The sequence below is a fragment of the Leptonotus elevatus genome, chromosome 8 (genome assembly GCF_054856555.1).
Source record: "Leptonotus elevatus isolate MCC_2025b chromosome 8, RoL_Lele_1.0, whole genome shotgun sequence".
Classification (NCBI taxonomy): Eukaryota; Metazoa; Chordata; class Actinopteri; order Syngnathiformes; family Syngnathidae; genus Leptonotus; species Leptonotus elevatus.
In genome coordinates, this window is record NC_141246.1 from 1,136,766 (window position 1) to 1,156,524 (window position 19,759).

Here is a 19,759-nt window from a genome sequence, read left to right on the forward strand (position 1 = left end):
CGTCTTAATGATGATTGTAACGATGGCTTGTCAATCTTTGATAAGAAGCAGCACGCCTTTCATGAAAGGGGGCGGGTCCAAAAGGAGGGGGCGGGTGTTCACATTCTCATGGTGGCTCGGACAGCAGGCGTGGGCTTGGGGGGGGGGGGGGGGGGCGAGACGACACCCGTGGCACACGCCTGTTGACCGAGCCACAAAGCAAAAGTGTGCGCCCCCCCCCCCCCCCCCCCCCCCCACACACAGACCCTGATGCTGCTGCCATTGTTGTCCCAAGACACAAGACCGATCCTGTTAGACCCCCTCGGAACCCCCGCCTCCAACACACACACACACACACACACAATCATTTTTTAATTGCGCCATTTATACACAAGCAAAATCTTGAGCGCATTCGGGAACGCTAATCATAAGCGACGGGATTCAAGCACAAAAAATGGAAAAGGAAATCAAACAATTAAAAATAACCAGCATGTCGTCTCAGACTCGAACCTTCCCTTGGGACGAATACCTTCCTTCGAGACGAGTACCTTCACGCTGGCCTAGAATCTCTAATGTCTCTCTAAACTAGAACCTCTGCATGGGGACTCGTACCATCTAGAAAAGAACGCTGTCTTGGGACTAATACTTTGTCTGGGAATGAAAACCTTCACTTGGACTAGAACCCGGAACTAAAACATTAACCTGGGAAGAGAAACGTCTCCCAGAATTCGGTCCTTCTTCTGACACTGACACCATTCGCTGCGGACGAGTCCCTTGTCTAAAGACTAGAACCTCCTCTCTTGCCCAGAATCCTCTCTAAGTACTGGGACCATCTCTGAAGACTATGTCCTTCTATCGGGACTAAAATCTTCACTCTGGTCTGGAATCGACTCTCAGGGGAAAACCTTCACTTGGACAAGAACTTTCTTTCTAAACGAAACCCTTCCCTTTACACAAGAACCCTCTCTTGGGACTGGTACTTTATCTCGGGACTAGAACCGGGACTTTAACTTGGAACATCTCTCAGGACTAGGTCCTTCTCGAGAGACTCACACCTTAACTCACATCACTCGTCCCCTGTCTCAGGACAAGAACTTTCTCTCTGGCTTGGATTCTTCACTAAATTACGAAGACCATCTCAGAGGACTTTTTTACGTCTGTCAGGACTCGAATCTACTTTCTGCTCTGGAATCTCTTTTCGGACTTGCATCTTCTTTTTCGATTCTAGTACTTTTCTGGATGTGCGAGTTATTGTGCGCTTGCAACCTTCCCCGAAGACTACGAAGACTACGGCCGACCCTTGGGACGAGAATTCTCTCTTTTTGGAGGAGAATTTTTTTCTCAGGACTAGAATTTTTTTTCAGAGATAGAAATTGATCTCAGGTTTAGAATTTTCCTTCAGGGCTACATTTTTCTCTCTGGATTGGATTTATCTCGGGAATAAAAGTTTCTCAGGACAAGAATTGCTCTCAACTCGAGTTTTCTCAAAGACTTGCAATGCAACTCAGGACTGGAATTTTCTCTCAGGACCGCAAATTTGTTTACTTTCCTTCTGGACTACAATGTTCTCTCTGGACTAGAATTTTCCATCCGGACCAGAATTCCTGCTCAGGACCAAAAATGTATCTCAGGACTCAAACTTTTCTTTTTGCTAGAATGTTCTCTCTGGACTTGAAAGCTCTCTTAGCACTTGAATTTTCAGTCAGGCTAGAGTTTTTGCTCAGGACTAGAGTTTTCTCTAAGGCTAGAATTTTTTTTTAGTTTTAGAATTTTGCATTTTTCTCTCTGGCACTAGAATTTTCTGCCTGGACTTGGGACCGGACTGTTCTTGTTGACTTACTGGAAGCCACCGTAGCGATTTCTGGATTGTTTTTTGTGCTTTTGTGCTTTTGGACCTGTAAAACTCCAAAGCCAGCATCCGACCCCGATGCAAGGTGGAGATCCATCACGATGCCCGCAGGGAGGAGCAGGTGGGCGGAGTCCGACAGGGGGGAGGTGGGGGTGGCGCTCATGGTCGTGTGACGGAGGGGGGGGGGGGGGGGCGAAGGCGGGACTCGGGGACGGGCTGGCTGGCTGGTGCGGGGGTACGGCGGCTGGCGGGGTCAGGCCGGCGTGTCCTGGGAAAGTTGCGCTCTCCATTTAAATGCGCACATGTTGCGGCCTTCTGGAGGTTGCGTCAATACGCACGCGGACAGATGGCCGCGGGGCCATAACTATGGAGGCCCACCGCCGCCGCCCCCCCCCCCCCCCCCCCCCCCCCCAGGGAGCCCGAGGGAAGCGTCTCTCAGCTGATCCCATCAAAAAGAGACGTGAGGGGAAGAGGAAAGGAGGGTGTGTGTGCGCGCGTGTGCGCGCGCGTGTGTGTAATCTCTAAAATGGAGTTCATGTATTTGCCTGCTCCGCGCAGATTGCGATGAGATTTGATCAGATGAGGGGAGGACGCGCGTGCATGGCGAGCATGGCAACTGCCTGCGTCAGTGATGTTCATGTTTGGGATTTTGTGTGCGTGAAAGCGAGCGATAATGCGCGCGTGTGTGTGTGTCTCTTTATGTGAATGAGAGAGTGTTTGCATGTCTTGTGGTTTTCACGTGTGTGTTGTGAGAATGCAGACGTGTGTTTATGTTTGTGTGTCTGAGAGAGTGTGAGTGAATAAATAAGTGAGAGTCATTGTGTGTGTGTGTGTGTCAGATTGCAAGTGTGTGTGTGTGTGTGCCTGTACATACTACATTGTGAGGACCAACATGAGTTTTTAACCAACAGAATGAGGACATTTTTGGCCCTCGCAACTCAAGACCTCTTTTTAAAGGGTCACAATTTGGTTTTAGAGTTTAGGTTTGAATTGGGTAATGGTTGGGGTTAGGCTAAGGGTTCGGGTTAGGCAATCAATTGTGATGGTTAAGTATAAGGTAATGCATTATGTCAATGGATGTCCCCGCTAGGAATTATGCGACAGCCTCCAAAGGTGGCAAATATTGTTACACCCGCATGGGAAAAATGTGAAATATACTTTTTAGGAATTAAATATAATATTTAGGAATAACGCATGCTGCCAGTTGAGTAGAAGCGCGTGTGGCTCAAGCCAATCTCTTTTTTTTCTGGACCTTGGTTCTACTATCAGCTCTCCCAACTGAGTTCCCCATCAGTTGAAATAGTTGGATTGACGCGTGTTGTCCGCAAGAGGGCGCCACGTGATTGCTAGTCCGGCTTCACTTTTGATTGACATGTTGACTGAAGTGTGCACACGCACGCAGAAACAACTCCATCGATGCACTTTTGTTTTGTGGATATCTACTATACAATCAAGTCATAAATCACTTGATTGTATAGTAGATATCCACAAAAAGTCATATATTATATGATTAACTGTTACATGATTTATACCTGCACTGGAAGTCAAAGATATCAATTGATAGATGCCGATACAGTTGATCAATATAGGCGATAGAAACTTTACAAATATCAGTTATCGAGAAGTAGTTTATCTATACTGGAAAAAAACGATAGTCGTTGATGTCTATTTAGTTGATATCAGTTCTGTAGCAATCAATTTGCTGTACAGATCAAAATTTCTAGTGTGTAGATAAACTGTAGTGTGTTTATATTTCTACAGTTGATATTTAAATAATTAACATCATCTGTAAAGCTAAGAGTTTTACAAAATCAATTGTTGTACACTCCTGAATTTTGAAAGTGTTTTACTGGTAGTGGTGCGCTGGCTCCCTCTAGTGGTAGCTATGCCAAAAGTACAGTTGATCACATTTACATTTCACCTTAATTCAGCAAATTCAGGTCCAGAACGTAAAAAAACCCTGCCACCGTTTGGTTTTAGCCGCTGATGCTAGCTAGCTAGCTCCCATGGTGCTTGTTTACCTTTTAGAGAGCTAGCTAGCTAGCATCAGCGGCTAAAACCAAACGGTGGCAGGGTTTTTACTTTCTGAACCTGGATTTGCCACCTTTCCTTACAACTCTTTTTTTTGTATTTACATAATAGGGTGGCCATATTCCCATTTCCCCAAAAATAGAGGACACTTGGCCCAGCCTTGAAATTGTGGTACCAGTCGCACCCAATGCCAACCGGACATTTTCATGAATTTATTTTTTTAAAACAACGGACGCCCGAAGACATCTCTTTTTGGCACAATCTGTATTTTAACATTCATGTATATTGATTTTGTATTTATTTCTCTATTTAAGGGCAACGTTGATGTTGAAACTGGACCTGGAAACTTAAGCACAACTGTAAATGTACAAAAAAGGTAAACCACCGAAATGAAGATTCGTCACCCAAATTCACGTGCTCATCTCCACTCATGTCAACTTCAACCTCTGATAATGTCAAAATAATTGCCACAGAATTTTTCTGGGCTTTAAGACCTTTTCTCACCATACAGTGCACTCATAAGTTTACACACCCCGAGGATATTTCAACTTATAAGCTTTTATAGATATAGTAGAAGCATGTTTGTTTGACTTTGCAATGCTTTGCTAAGCGCGCGTCCACCCTGCATAAGCTCCTTAGCGCGGGTTCACGCGCACAGCAGAAGGCCAATCTGGAGAAAGCTGAACGCGCACACACTTTGTGGAGTGCGCGCGTGCAGGATGCTCACATTCTGACACTGCCGGCTCCTCGTCATCGCTTTTCTTTTCCTTCTCGTTCTCCAGCAATGCTAGCCGGGGACGTGAGCGGTCTCAGGGCTCGCCGCGTGTCGCTGCCGGTGCCCCCGCCATCCCCGCCGTGCCGCCGCCACTTTCCGCTGCACTTTGGCGTGAGGCGGCGGCGATCGGGCCCCGCGCCGGAGCGCCGCGTCAACTGCGTCCTGGTGGGAGACGGCGCTGTGGGCAAGAGCAGCCTGGTCATCAGCTACACCACCAACGGGTATCCCGCCAGATACGTGCCGACTGCCTTTGACAACTTTACAGGTACGAGCTGGTGCCCACGGGTGCTTTGGGGATGCGAGTTGTCATTTTTCTGACCTGTAAAGCCCTACAACCCATCGAGTCAGATGATTTATCAATATAGAAAGAAACACACGAATTAACTAATGCAAAAAAGTTTATGGCCCCCATGACTCCATTAGAAACATTGATTCATGACCCCCTATGATTTATGACCACAATATCAGCCATATACATTTGTGATCCCCCATTAATAACATTTTGATTTTTATCCCCAATTTCAGCAGATGTATTTTTTTACCCCATAATAGTCATATAAATGTATGACCTCCATTATCAGCCATATGGATTTATGACCCCCATTAATAATGACCCCCTATTTTTTTAACCAGATTTATGAATGTTATTAAATCAAGTCATCTTTATTTACAGTATATAGCACCTTCAGACCATATTGCTTTATCCATCCATCCATTTTCCGAACCGCTTATTCCTCACAAGTGTCGCAGAGTGCTGGAGCCTATCCCAGCTGGCTTCGGGCAGTACGCGGGGCACACCCTGAACTGGTTTCCAGCCAATCCAGGCATATGGCTTTATGCTCCGCCTTGTTAATTAGATGTATTTAATACCCCCTATTATTAACCAGATAGCTTGATCACTGCTATTATTAACCAGATTCATTTATGACCCCCATTATTAACCATACTGATTCATGACCCCCCATTGTTAGCCATATGGATTTATAACCACGTTATCAGCCATATAAATTTTTGACACCCCCTCCCCCCATTACTAACATCTTGATTTTTATCCCCAATTATTGGCCAGATTTGTTTTTGACCTCATAATAATCAGATAAGTGTATGACCCTCATTATGTCCATATTAATTTATGACCCCATTAATAAACATCTTAATTTTTTATCCCCCAGATTGATTTAAAACTGTTATCAACTATATTGCTTTATGCCCCACCTTATTAATTACATTCATTTAAGACCTCCATTATTAACCAGATTGATTTATGATCCCCATAATAATCCGATTCATTTATTCATTATTAACCATACTGACCCTGATTATCATAAATATAAATGTATGACTTCCATTAATAACGTCTTGATATTTTGATTAATCAGTTTGAGGGATCACACTCATTATTAACCAGATTGATTTATGACCCCCCACAAACGTCCTAAAACTACAACATAAACACTCTTTCTTGTACAGTAAGAATCTCAATTCACCTCCTGCTCTTACTAATGGAGATAAACAGCATTTTATCATGTTTTTACGAGCTAGTGAATTAGCCTAGCCTGAGCTAGCTAAGCCCGAGATAGCCTAGCTTCCAGCTTGCCTGAGCGAGCATTTCTGCTGTCTCCTCAGCCTTGGTGGTGGTGGACGGGATGCCGGTCCGACTCCAGCTGTGCGACACGGCAGGACAGGTAAACGCGCGTACGCTCAATACGCGCGCTTTCTCACCCGACGACTTGCGGTTACAATGTCACTTTTCCCGTCCTCCATGTTTGCGTCGCCATGCTAGGAATGGGGAGTTGGGGATGGAGCTATCAACGTAAGTAAGCGTTATTTGTCGTAGCAGTGCCAGTGAGTAGTTTACTGAGTTGCTTTAAGCTCCCCCGACTTTTGTTTTAGATTAAAAAAATAAATAAATCGTCCCCTGGAGCCATTTTCACTTAACAAAATGTATTTGGTCGATTTATCTATCACGAGTGGACGGACAAAAATATTTCAAGAAGCTCTGCTGGGAAAGACAAAGTTTGCCATTTTTACTCGAAATTGCACAAATTGGAAGCATGTCTACGACAACATTTGCATCATCGCGTATGAGCGAACCATGGCGGGGAATTTTGATGACTCGCCATGAAACAGGAAACTCTAATATGTAATATTATAAATATAAATATATATATGGAGGCAGTTTTACTGAGAAGCAGGAAATTGGGGAGACTTGTCTTCTTCTTTTCCTTTCACTTCGTATCCACAAAAAAGGTCTCAAGAACGAGTCGGCCATTTTGCCTCGAACCTGCCGCTGCCGGCTCGTTACGCATCCTTGCATCGACTTTCAGCCGTTCAAACCCGAGACGCGGTAGACGGCCGCGACTGCGTCGTAAACAAACTGATCCTGATCCAGTTTGTTCCTCCTCAGGACGAGCTGGAGCGGCTCCGCCCGCTCTGCTACCGAAACGCCGACGCCTTCCTGCTGTGCTACAGCGTGGTCCGACCCGCTTCCTTCCGCAACCTGAGCCGGCGCTGGGTGCCCGAGATCCGCCGGCACTGTCCCGGCGCGCCGCTCGTCCTGGTGGGCACCCAGCTGGACCTGCGCGAAGACGTCCAAGTGCTGATCCGACTGGCCCGCAACCAGGAGCGTCCGGTGGGCTCGGAGGAGGGCCGGCAGCTGGCGCGGCAGCTCGGCGCCGCCGGCTTCGCCGAGTGCTCGGCGCTGACGCAGAAGAACCTGAAGGAGGCCTTTGATGCGGCCATCTTGGCGAGCATCCAGCGGACGCAAGATGGCTGCGGTGGCCATCTTGGCGCGGGCGACGATAGACGCGGACTGACCCTCAAGAGGAAGACCCCCGACAAGATCAAGAACCTCTCGGAGGCTTGGTGGAGGAAGATCCGATGTCTGGTGGGGGAACAGAATTGCGATCAGCTGACCGCGTGATCGGGTCAAGAGGTCGACTGTCGGAAGAGTCCTGCGACTTGAGACGCGTCCCGCGGTCGAGCAAAGGCGGAGCTTGCATGTTGAATAGAACGTGGAAACGACACGTTCGCTCTCGAGGCGTACAACTGGGAAAAGTCGTTTTCAAGGACACGCGTTAAAAGGGGAAGGCGACCGTGACCTCACAACATTTGTCATAAGTGTCATTCTTTTTTCTTATCGCTTTGGTATTTCACAGAGATTGTTTTTGAGAATCAGGACTTAAAGGGGGACGTCAACCACCCTAAAAATTATTCACAATAATATGTTCTTTGATTGGTTGTTACTTGAGCCCTGAGCAACTGTGATGTCATCGTCACTCGACAGCAGTTGGCAAAATGGCCGCCCCCCCCCCCCCCCCCCCCGAGATGGATAAATACGGCTGGATTTTGCTTCATAACTTGAATGTCGTATTTCGACTCGCGACTTACATCGGCTGGGCTCATCAAAGTCATAAAGTATGACATCAGATTGATTTGAATTCTAAGACGCTGTGGAAACACAATTATAAATTCCCTGCGGAACTTTTTCAACCGAGAACTCAAGAACTCTCAACGATCCCGGGCTTGATGGTGGAAAAGCAGCTCAATTGGGTTCCCTGTCTCAAGTCCTGGTTCTCAAAAACAATCTCCGTGAAATACCGACGCTACAGAAACAAGTCTGACACTTATTCTGTCTTTTCCCGCGGATGATTTTCTTCTGGCTTGTGATTGGCTGATTGTTGAAGGTGTCAAATGTTTGCTCTGGAATGCACTTGAGGGTCATGAACCCCAGAAGTTGTCAGAGGCTGTCATGTTAAGGAAGTTCAGCTCACCAGCGGGCGACCGACTAAACGTCATCCGGGGATGAGCTCCGAGAGTCTAATTGGAGCCGACGGGACCACCTGGGCCAGATTACGCCGCCATATGGCGCCTGATCGCTCCTTCGTCCTGTCTTCATGCCGGCAACGCGGAAAGCGACACTGTTGGTGTGTCAGCGCGTGTCACCGGCGCGGCGGGCGGTCCGCTTTGTCGCCGCAGATCTCGTTAAGAAAGAACGGCGGGAACAGTTGGACCCACAAGAGCCGCCACAACGACTTCAGCTCCAAAGTCCAGATCAACCTCCATTTTCACTCTCCAAACTGGACGTCCACATTTTACGACTGGATTTCCATCATCATGACTTTCATACCAAAATCAGACCTCCATATTGACTTTGAGACTCAACCTTGACCTCCATTTTTATTGTGGGCCTTTTACCTCCACATTGGATTTTTGTAATTTTCAAACTGGACCTCCTTATCTGTGAACTTTGGTAGGCAAGGCAAGTTTATTTGTAAATGCATAATCCATTCAGGTAAAGAGCAAAAAGTGTCAATCCATAATTTGTAAAAAAAAGAAAAAAAAAAGGATTAGAAACAAGATTAAGTAAAAAGAAAAAAAGAGATCAAATCCCAATGGGCTCTTGGCACAAATCCGCTACTTCCTGAACTCAGCACCACGCCTTAATTTCCTGTCTTTCATAATTGGACACATTTATTAATCCAGGTGTGCCTGACCTCAGTAACCATGACGACAATGGCCAAGCACACCTGGATTAATCAGTTTATCCAATCATGAGAGACAGGAAATGAAGGAGTGGTATTGAGTTCAGGAAGTAGCGGATTAGTGCAATGAGCTCATACAAGATACACGAAAAGACAACATAATTAGTGAAACAACAAAACACATATAAAAATAAAAGCACAATGGTAAAAAAAAACAATAACAAATATTTTTTGATTTATGAAAAAAAATGGTTCTTAGATGACCAAAATGCCATTTTGGCTTTGGTACTTCCAAAGATGAACATTGAGAGAAAAACGCCGATGTCACCGCCTCACCAGACAATCACAACATTTACAGGACGTCCAATCAGATTGCTGTGATGTCACTGGAATGAAAACCAAATGTAATACTGCGCTCAAACAAGTACACCGATTGGTGGCAAGTTTGATTTGGCGAAGTCACAGCGTGTCCTCTTGTTGAGGTTTGTCTGTCGGCACTGAAGCGTAGATGTTCTCATAGTCCTCATGGTGGCGCTGCTGAGGAGACATGAAAACATCAGGAGCTGCAGCAGCTCTCGCCACAATGGCTCGCAAAATGTCTGCGTCCGTATCAAGGCTATTTTAGTTTACGAAAAAAGAACGAAAAAAACTACCATTCAAAAAACTATTTCGTTAACAAAATAAAATAAAAACGAAAAGGCTTTAAAAAAAACAAAAACTAACTCATACTACATTTTATGTTTACAAAACGAACTAAAACTAACTATAATTATAGCGAAAATGTTAGTTTTAGTCTTTTTGGTAATGATTTTGAATGTGATTTGAAGTGTTTTTCACCGGAATAAGGTCGTTTGAAAGTGTGTCACACCGAAGTGACGTCATCGAGCAGCAGCCAATAGAAAATCACATTCGGATGACGTCGCTCCGAGGCGACGATTTTGCCTGCTTGATTTTTGCCTCCAATGGCTCGGCTCGCCTGCTTTTTCATTTAACTCAATCGAAATGCAACGCTAGGTAAGAAATGAGTTACTTCTTTCATTTGATTAAATATTGTCACAAGTAATACATTCTTTTTTTCAAACGAAAACTAATACGGAAACTAAGTATTTATATAAATAACTAAAACTATTCTTTTTTAAACAACTAACAGAATCACCCTAAAAATGTATTTAAACCAACTCAATTTAAAAAAGAAAACTAAAAAATGAACTAAAATGAAAATTATAATAACCTTGCCGGCAGCTGCAGCGGCTCTTATCCACAATTGCTCGCAAATGTGTGTGTATGTATATAAATCAGTTCACTCGCTTTTATTGACTTGCTGCTGTGGCCTCAAACCTGCAGCCACATTTTCGTAAATATCAGTTACAGCCTTTGGAGGAAGAAGTAGAAGCAGAAAGAACAATGTGATTCACCGCGATTAATTATAGAAAATTGTGCCATTAATTGCTTAAAACATTCGAATGGCTTGTTATAAATATAAAGCCAAAGACATAAATTCTGGATTCAAGTCTTGCAAACAGACCAAGAAAAAGTGTCACCTCGCTTGGTTGCCTTATGAGGGAGGGAGACCGTGACGTCATTTTCCTGCACACAGACAAGATGAAGATGAGAAGAGTGAGCAAGACGCTCGCTTCGAGGAGCAAAAGTCAAGATTTGTGACGTGTTGTACCTCATGCAGACAGCCAGGAAGACCACCAGGATCAGGAACACAATCGTCACACTCAACCTGATGATGTTTGGGATTGTTGCTGATCTTGCTACAAATTGCAAAAAAATGGCAGTCGAGTCACACACACTGCTCCGAACAAAAAGTAGGGATTTAGGGCTGTGGGGTGGACTTTTCCCAAGGAGCCAAAAATGGTGAATATAAATCGACATTACAAATGAAAGTCCTTTTAATATTTTGGAAGCAAAAAAGTATCATCACAGGGCAGGCATATATTCATTCGCTGCAAAAAAACTGCCTCATCTTACTGAGTCACCTTTTGTAGTTGTGAAACTCTTCTTTGTATATATGCGTGACTGCCCCCTGATGGCCACGGACCAGAAGGAGCTGCAATGAATTTATCATGATGCACCGACTAAATCTTTACATTCTGTTGAATTTTATTGGCGGTAAATGTGCGTCTCGCCACAAACGACGATCCGATGTGCTTATCAATACGCTGAAAGGGTTGAAAGTGGAACGACTCGAATAATTGGAGTTACAATTTGATTGGAGATACAATTTGATAATTGGAGGAATTATATTGAATTTATGTCCCAGCCATCAAATTTTAAATAATCCACATACAATTTTTTTTTTTTTTTTTACTTGTCCTGAGACTAAATCCAAAAACTTTAAAAAATACTTTTTTTTAATGCTTGACAATAGTTTTAAAATGACAAACTCAGTCTGGCGAAACATCCTAAAATGCCATTTTTCTCTTGTCCCACCACCGTAACGACCAAATTGAATCTCAAACCAATTTGATTTCATTATTTATTTATTTGTTTCATTGCTGTGTCCTGTAATTATAGGAACATTTGTTTGAATAAATGTAACATTTCAAATAATAAATATTCTTCATGGAACGTGTGTCAACCCTTTTTAGCGTGCGAGAAGAAGAAGAAGAAGAAATCAGTGTTTCAGATGACTTGAAATCATCAAACAATTTTCCATAACCGGCGAGAGCAAAAGGTTTGTCTCCTCTTTTTCATATTTGTTCATATTTTCACAACAATGTTCGCCTTGTTTGAATGTCTCGCATGTCAAAGCTGTTATCCATATGATCAGAAGAAGACAATTGCTCCGTTGTGTTAAACATAAATAAAAACAGAATAAAATGATTTGCAAATCACGTCAAACCTATATTTAACCGATTACACTAAAAAGACAATAATATTTCGAGGTGTTTTTGTGTTTGCCACGTTTTTTTTTTTTTTTTTTACTCGTGGCTGCCACCCTCTGGCTTAAAGTGTAATGCAGCCTCTGTCAAGCTCGTGCATGGGGCGCGTGAGAGGACGTGCGCTCGAATAAAATATTCGTTCGTTTTTGTTGTTGTTGTATTTTTCTTGGAGTCTAAGCTGAAGTTTGGGCAGTGCTCAAAGCCAGCCTCTTGTTTTTTTTTTCTTTCCCAGTTTCCATCCCAGGTGTGTCGTACGCGAACATTAAATGTCCGCGGGGGGGGGGGGGGGGGGTGAGCGTGACGTCACCCTCCACCGCGCCACCCTTGACCCGCCCCCAGGAAACTCTGGAGTGTTTGACCCGAACACTCCACGCTGAAGGGAAGATGCAAACTGATAAGCGCACTTGTATGGTCACATTTTTGCACACGACCCCAAAAAGTGACAACGTGTAACAAAAAAAAAGAAAAGAAAACGTATGTCGGTAACGGTCCGACTGTACTCACATTTGACATAAATCGTAACAGGTTCCGACGTCTTCTTCCCCAGCTTGTTCTCCACAGTACAGAAATACTGGGCTGAGTCTGAAGACCGGATGGCGCCGAAGACCAGCTGCGGTCCGTTTCTCACGAATTGGCGCCGCGAGGGTTCGTTCTTTTTGTACCAGCGGTGATTGGCCGAAGGGCCGTCGCTGCTGCAGTTCACGATCAGCGGATCGCCCTCCAGGATGTCCCCGGGATCGCTCAGCGACACCGACGGGGCTCTCAGAGAATCTGGACGACGAGGCGAGAGCGTCAAGGTGACCAATCACAATATATTCAACCCCATTTTATTATTATTATTATTTTGACTTTGTATGACGGAATCCTCCCGATTCTGCTTATCGATGTGCAACTCACACAAGCGAGGAGAGCTGCTGAGCGGATGTCCTTCGACGTCGCAGGTGACGTAGTCTCCCGGCTTTAACGCGATCTGCCGTTCGGTCCCGGGGAAAGGCGAGCAGGGGGCCACGGGGCATCCGTTCAGCGCCAAGCAGAAAGACAAACCCGCCGGCGGTCTGCAGCTGCTGTGGCACGAGAACTGAGCGACCGTCTGCCGGTCGTCCACTTTGACGCCGTTCACGCGCACCTGCGCAGCTGCGGGCAAAGGCGGTAGACGGGTTGGTGCAGGAAATTCGTGCGACATAGGGTTCAAGTCTGGGGATTGACTAGTCAAAAACCTTCGGCTTGTCACGATGCACTTGTTTTCGATTTTCATTTGAACTTTGGCACCAAAACTGGACTTTGTGACACGCAGCGGACCTCAATTTTGACTTCTGTCGGTAAACTAGACTGAAAGATCGCGTTCCATTCTTTCATTAGAGAAAAAAAAAGGATGTTTCTACCTTATTTCCGTTCTTTAGTAATCACCATTTTGAAAATAGGTCGTTGGAGTGACATTGAGCGAAAATGGAAAAGATGAGGAAAAAACATGCTTTTTTGGTGAAAAGATGACATTTTCCGCACAACACTGACTTTGACGCGTATATTTTTGTTGAGTGACGCTCAAAGGCTTTTGCTCATTTTTATGTCATCCTCGAAAACCTTCTATTTCCTAAGAGCCGCCATGTTTCACTGCAATTGGCAGAACATTGAAAAGAGATACAATGCTGCCATCTGCTGGCCATAGTTAGTGGTTGTCCATTGACAACAACTTCCACTGCGAGAAAAAAAAACGTAGTAAACGTCATTCAACCTTTTTGGCGGTAAACGAGTAATTATTTTTGAAATATGGGTTATGCATCAAAATGTAGCCGTTGTTATCCATCTCAGGGGGCGGCCATTTTGCCACTTGTTGTCGACTGCAGATGACATCACATTTTGCTCAGGCAACGACCAATCACAGCTCACCTGTTTTCTGAAGCTGAACTGTGATTGGTTGTTACCTGATCAACTGCGATTGTCATTTTCACTCAACAGCAAATAACAAAATGGCCGCCCCCGTCATTTGATTCTGCTGGATTTTTGCTGCATAACTCACATTCCACTAACGCATTATGAACTTCGACGACCACATTTAGACTATTGTGGCTGCATAGAACACATTCTTGTCAACATGAACAGCAAAGAGCAGATGAAATCGGAACTGCGTTTGTCTTCATCCTTTGACGCCAACCGGAGTCGACTTTGGCAATTACCGTCTCTCGGCGTTTTTGTACCTGTGACTGTCAAACGAGTTCCGGGCAAACTATTCATCCATTCGAAATCTCGCGCGGCGAACTTGAAGCGATACTCGGCGGAATCGCTCTCCGCCACGTTTCGGATTCTCAGAGTGGAACGTCCGTCGGCGCCGAGGGGGAACTCGACACGAGCGCCGTACCGCTCTTCCAGCCGAAGGTCCCGAGGCACCGAGGCGTTGGCCCACAAGTGCTTAAGGTCCGGGCTGAACCAGAACTTGGACTTGATTTCATCGTAGCTGCCGTACGTGCAATGAATGTCCACTGGCGCGCCTTTGAGGGCGCAGATGCTCCTGGCGTCATAATGCACTTTGTTGCAAGAGCGGGACACACCTGAAAGATTGGAAAGGGCCGTTAGCATTGGCGTTAGCATTGGCGTTAGCATTGGCGTTAGCATTGGCGTTAGCATGTAGCTCGGCGCTTTCACGCCTCGCGCACTCACACACGGGAGGAGACGCAAGCTGCTGGTGTCCTTTTATTGCGCACGAGTAACTGTTTTTCGAGTAAGACGTTGGTGCGTAGACTTTGGAGTTCTCGTCCGGGATTTCCTGTTCGTTCTCGTACCAGATGTACGACGTGGACGGCCCCGGACTGCATTTGCTGACGCAGCTTAACGATTTTTCATGAGGCCGCTGAACACTGAGATCTGGATTTGTGAGAGAAGAAACACATCTGGCGGGAATGTTTCATGAAAACACTTTGCCGCATTCGATATTGCGTGACGTTCGCGTATGGCGATTGTACGCCACGTGATCTAAATATGCGACTGCGCAGCCGGCAGGCCAAGACTTTTGAGGCCGCCATGTTGCTCCTCCCGAGGAAACGTTTCTCGGTATGCCGAGAACATTTGAGACGTGCATGATTGATCATGTTTTCAATTTGTTAAGCATAAACAAGAGGAAACTTGTATATATATATTTTTTTTTTGTTAAAGAATTATAACAACAAAAAATGCCTCTGCCAAATCTAATTTTGGGGTCTAAGGAACTGAGCGATTAAAAAGGAAAAAAAACGGAGGTCTTCAAAGCAGCACATTCTGTCTACTTGTAATTTTTTTCTTTTCTTTAACTTGTTAGAAAATAGTGACCCCCCCCCCCCCCCGCCCCCCCGGCTTTATACCAACTGCCTACGAGCTGTGTATGTCTCATCTGTACGTATACCGTATCATTTATACAGCAGTCTGCTCACGGGATGGGAGGAGCAAGATGGCCGCCCTGCGACTTCAACGGCTCGCACGGGCGCGTGTGGGCTAGCGGCTAACCAGTCGTATATTCACATCGGTATTGTACGCCAAAGTGGGGTCTCTCGACAACATACGCTGAACGTCCGCGGTTTGAATGACAATCGGTACCGGTGACGGCGAGATCGACTCCGGGCGCGACGGTGTAACTTCCTCCGCTGAGTCCATTGATTACGAATCGGAACTTGTACACGGCTGAGTCCGATTCTCTCAGCTCTCCGATTGACAAACTGCACCAGTCTCCGTGGCAGTCGTGGTGCAGGCGGCCGGCGTACCGAGGGTCCGACCTCAGGTCTTCGGGCTGACGGCGGCGGTCTTTGGTGAACCACATTGTGGTCTCAACACGCGCCTCCTGGCCGTTTATTGTTGGCGGGTACGTGAAGGAGCAGCGGAGGTCCACCGTTGCTCCCGTCAGGGCGCAAACCTTAAGCCAAGGGTATTTGCCTCCCCAGGGTCTGCCCTCCGGACCCCGGACCACTGGAACACATCAGCACAACATCACAACAGACCGCGTCGATTGCCAGGTCACGGCGACCCGTTAAGGTGGAATGGAGGCAACTGGACTTGTTCAATTCCCAAATTTGAGATGTGAAGTCGCTCTTTTTACGTCTACGGCGGCTGAGGGTTTTAAAGGTGTGACCGGCGAATAGCATTTTAGCATAGCCACTTGCCGCTCACCTGACCAAACGACTCATGACGGGATGACAAGTGAGATGACGCAACGTGAATCACATTTGCCGCGTTTTGCGCCATCGGATTGCGATATGTCTCTGTGGCGGCGCCGCTCGCGATTGCGATCAGCGAACGGATGTTAGAAAGAGCAGGAAGTGACAGCGGAGGTCAAGTTGGGGAGTCAGTGTCAACATTTTGCAGTAAAAAAAAAAGAATGCATATATTTGTGGAGACTGGGGTCAAATTGTATTTGACAATTTAAAAAATGTGCGGAATTTCACAAGTTGGTTCATGTTAAAGATGAGACAGCTCTTAATATGAAAAGAAAAATGCACTGAGGTGTCTTTGTCTTAGAAATGCAATTATGCCATCTAGTGGCAAAAAAATGGCCAACACAAACCAATATCACGCTCCTTTTTTTACAGTACGCTACATCTTTTTAATTTTAACTCAATTTGATCAATTATTATGAAATACTATCAATGAAAAAAAGATGGAGCCATATTTCTATGAGTTTGACATTTTGCCACTTTTATGTTAACAAGTATGAAAACGTAGAAAAAAATATTTTATTGTACATTTAGAACAGATATCAAATTTGCGATGAATCAAAGGCAAAAGGAATATCTTGGTGGCAAACGACGTTTTCAGACTTCCACAAAATAATAATAATAATAATTAAATAAATAAAGAGCGAATGTCTACTTGGGTTGCCAAAAACCATTGTTGGAATTCACTTATGCAATATTGAAGGAGACAGCGAACGGAACTTTAGACGGCTTTTGTCACCTTAAGCCAGTTCAGTCTTTCACGACGTGAACAAAGTCGAAGAAAACAAACTTCAGAGCTGACATTGGAAGTTGCTCACTTCGTTCACTTCTTTTCTTTCTGTATGACAGAAGATCGGAAATCAGAAACCCTCAAGGAAACGTCATGGGACGCGTTCAGCGTCTCCGTTCCGAGAGCAGATCCAGAAAGTTGCACAAAATACAGATAGACCGCTATGGGGGGTTTTCAGGGCCGATACCGATAATTAGTAGTCAAGGATGAAGAAGAAAAAACATATTTGGAGCCGATATTCAAGGGGAAAGATTGGCATCAAAATTGGAAAAAATACAAACTCCAGCTCTTAATTAAAAAATACATAAATGAGGAAATGTTTATTGAACAATATTTGAGGTTCGTAAAATATTGGAGTTTAAAACAAAAAGTTCAGTCTTCAAAAGTTAAATACAATTTTTGAGTAAATAGCTCCCTATATTGTTCATAATAAAGTTCAACATTTCAAAATATCTGAAGATATTAAATTCTTAATTATTTTGGTTTTAGAGAGTTCACAAGGTCAGCAGCAATTCGGAAAATGTAAATAATTTGTTCCCTAAAGTTAAAATTATCGGCCATATGATTCTTCAAAATGGCCGATGCCGATCTTTGTCAAAATGTCGAATATCGGCGCAGATAATTGGCCCGGCCGATAATTGGTCGATCCCGCGTACAAAACTAAAGCCAAAGTAGAAAACCATTGCGTGCAAATGTGGACGAGTCGTACCTGGGATGGCAAAGAGCAAAACCAAAAACCTCGTCTTTGCGGTCCAATTCATGCTTGCTGCTCGCCTCTTACCAGCTTTGCGGTGGATGTCAATCAGTCGTGGCGACGAGATGTCAAGTTGTCAGGAAACGCAGATCTTCTTCCTCGTTCCCTTGAACACACTTTCACACCAAAAGCCTCAACGGTGGACGTCTTGTATGATTTTTTTTTTTTATTAAGTCATTTGTAGATGAGTGGGGCTAAAAAGAGAAACAATTCCAACGTGTTTGTAAAATAGCTCATTTGAACAGAAAAATATTTCCTCATATTTATGATATAATTCATAATCAATGAAATAGTTCGTCTATTAACTGCTAATCATGTGTGACAGATAGCCGTGACGTATTTCCGGGAACATCTCATAACGCAACGCCCCGCCTTTTCCGGTAATGCCATCGCCGTTTGTTTTCCTTCAAAGAACGTCAGCGTTTTGCAGTTTTGTTTTTCCCGTCATTTATTTTTTTGTTTTTTAATTTTTTTTACCAGTGTGGTTGCGTGCATTTGTCAAGGCATGCAAGAAGAGGCGAGATGAATGTACGCCGAGTGATCGCTGCTGTGTGCTCACATAGGTTATAAAGGTTATAAAGTTTGTTGTAACTTGTCAACATTCGCAGAGATAACTGTAGTTGTCGACCACACGGGGGCGCCGTTTGTTAACAACAGAGCTGTATTTTCAAGCTTCAACTTTGATGTGTCGTTACTCTGTTTACAAAATGATCTTATGTTTTCTGGCCAGTTTTGACTTTTTATATGCCTGTGTGTATATTATTCATATGCTGCCATTTTATTGGAATAAAAAACATGAAAATATTGACAAAAGTCATTCTTGCACCGCTGACAACGCTGTCGGATTTCCAAAGCAACCACTTTTCAGCAAGGCATTAAGAGAAACGTCACCATGGGCCGACATAAAAACAAACTAACAGTCGAGGCATTAAATCTGCTTTAAAATATTGACGAAGCAGAGATCGTCGGATCCCGTCGACGAAGAGGAAAAGAGACGAAGACGAAGGGGAGAGGAGGGGCTGGAGAAATCGCCACCAACACGTTGTCTCTTCCCGGATCCAGGTGGCGGAGTGGTACCGTTACTTGCCTACGAAGCACGTTGGCGTGGGTTCGCTACCCCGCCTGCTGCTAAGGTAAGTTAAGGTAAGTCTTTCTTGTATATAAGCAATGTGTGCGGGATGTCCTGTCAGTCAGACTTTGATCCTTGGTCTATGGTTGCAAAATGCGTCGAAGGGTTGCAAAAAGCAAAAGCGAAAACGTGCAACCCAAATAAAATACACAAAAACACAAATGAAACAACAGCAAACAAAATAAAATCACAAACAAACAAAACAAAACAACTGCAAACCCAAAAAAACTAACCAAATAAAAAACACAAATGAAACAACAGCAAATAAACAAAACAACTGCAAACCCAAAAAAACAAAAACTAAACAAAAATGGCAAAAAAAAAAAAAAAAACGAAACTAAATACAAAAACAAAAAAAAATACAAAACAAATAAAACAGCAAATAAAAAAAATCCCAAAAACAAAATAAAATCACAAACTAAACAAAAAACTAATCAAAAAAACAAAAATGGCAAACGCAAATAAATAAAAAAACGAAACTAAATACAAAAACAAAAAAACAACACACAAGCACTTAAACCCCACGAACACAAAAATGTGATCGCAAACAACAACATTTTGCTAACAGAAGTGATGTTTACGTGAGGGGAGGGGCGGAGAGGGCAGGGGGGATCCGAGGAATGTGATTGGACAAAAGTACCTCCCTACTAATAGCACAGTTTACGTGTGCTTAAAATATATAGAAATAATGGATATTACAGTTTTATAGTAGCGTTAGCGGTTATTTTAGTGAGATGGTTGGAGAAAACAAACGTTGACAAATGAACTAGAAAATCTGATAGAATGGCATTTGCAGGCTGGTTTAACGAGTACAAGATTAATGTAGTGGAAAGATATGCGGTAATTGGTCCGGGAGTTATTTTGCGCGTGGGTTCGAGCCTCGTTTTTGGCAATATCCTTTT

General features: G+C 44.3%; 2 protein-coding genes across 6 annotated transcripts in view; one reads left to right on the forward strand and one right to left on the reverse strand.

The window, feature by feature from the left end:
* Positions 1 to 11,936, forward strand: part of LOC147169147 (rho-related GTP-binding protein RhoU) — a 28,789-nt gene extending 16,853 nt beyond the window's left edge. The window contains exons 4-8 of the mRNA XM_086083936.1: positions 4,174 to 4,235; positions 4,642 to 4,899; positions 6,261 to 6,319; positions 6,418 to 6,447; positions 7,042 to 11,936. Coding sequence (XP_085940062.1) covers positions 4,223 to 4,235; positions 4,642 to 4,899; positions 6,261 to 6,319; positions 6,418 to 6,447; positions 7,042 to 7,557 — 876 coding nt within the window. The 5' untranslated portion in view covers positions 4,174 to 4,222 and the 3' untranslated portion in view covers positions 7,558 to 11,936. The remainder of the gene's footprint in view (positions 1 to 4,173; positions 4,236 to 4,641; positions 4,900 to 6,260; positions 6,320 to 6,417; positions 6,448 to 7,041) is intronic.
* LOC147169148 (B-cell receptor CD22-like) lies at positions 9,162 to 18,269 on the reverse strand. 5 transcript variants are annotated; one of them, XM_086083932.1, is made up of 9 exons: positions 17,756 to 18,269; positions 15,574 to 15,939; positions 14,665 to 14,868; positions 14,205 to 14,555; positions 12,907 to 13,143; positions 12,514 to 12,780; positions 10,791 to 10,878; positions 10,660 to 10,705; positions 9,162 to 9,655 (listed from the first exon to the last, which is right to left on the reverse strand). In XM_086083932.1, the coding sequence occupies exons 2-9, from the start codon at positions 15,791 to 15,793 to the stop codon at positions 9,578 to 9,580; spliced, it is 1,491 nt and encodes a 496-aa protein (XP_085940058.1). In that variant the 5' UTR covers positions 15,794 to 15,939; positions 17,756 to 18,269; the 3' UTR covers positions 9,162 to 9,577. The 5 variants fall into 5 exon arrangements, with proteins under 5 accessions (XP_085940058.1, XP_085940061.1, XP_085940059.1 ...); XM_086083935.1 differs by having other exon boundaries at positions 9,162 to 9,652; positions 14,366 to 14,555; positions 17,684 to 18,269; XM_086083933.1 differs by having other exon boundaries at positions 14,366 to 14,555; positions 17,684 to 18,269.
* Between the last annotated feature and the right edge of the window lie 1,490 nt (positions 18,270 to 19,759).

What these genes read in the sequence shown, in the direction of transcription:
- LOC147169148 (XM_086083930.1), bottom strand. Translation starts at nt 17,735, where the DNA reads ATGAATTGGACCGCAAAGACGAGGTTTTTGGTTTTGCTCTTTGCCATC. An exon ending in AACTCGTTTGACAGTCACAG is followed by an intron (nt 13,144 to 14,204) that starts GTACAAAAACGC and finishes CTTTGCCCGCAG; the next exon opens with CTGCGCAGGTGCGCGTGAAC. An exon ending in TTCCTGGCTGTCTGCATGAG is followed by an intron (nt 10,706 to 10,790) that starts GTACAACACGTC and finishes GTCTGTGTGCAG; the next exon opens with GAAAATGACGTCACGGTCTC.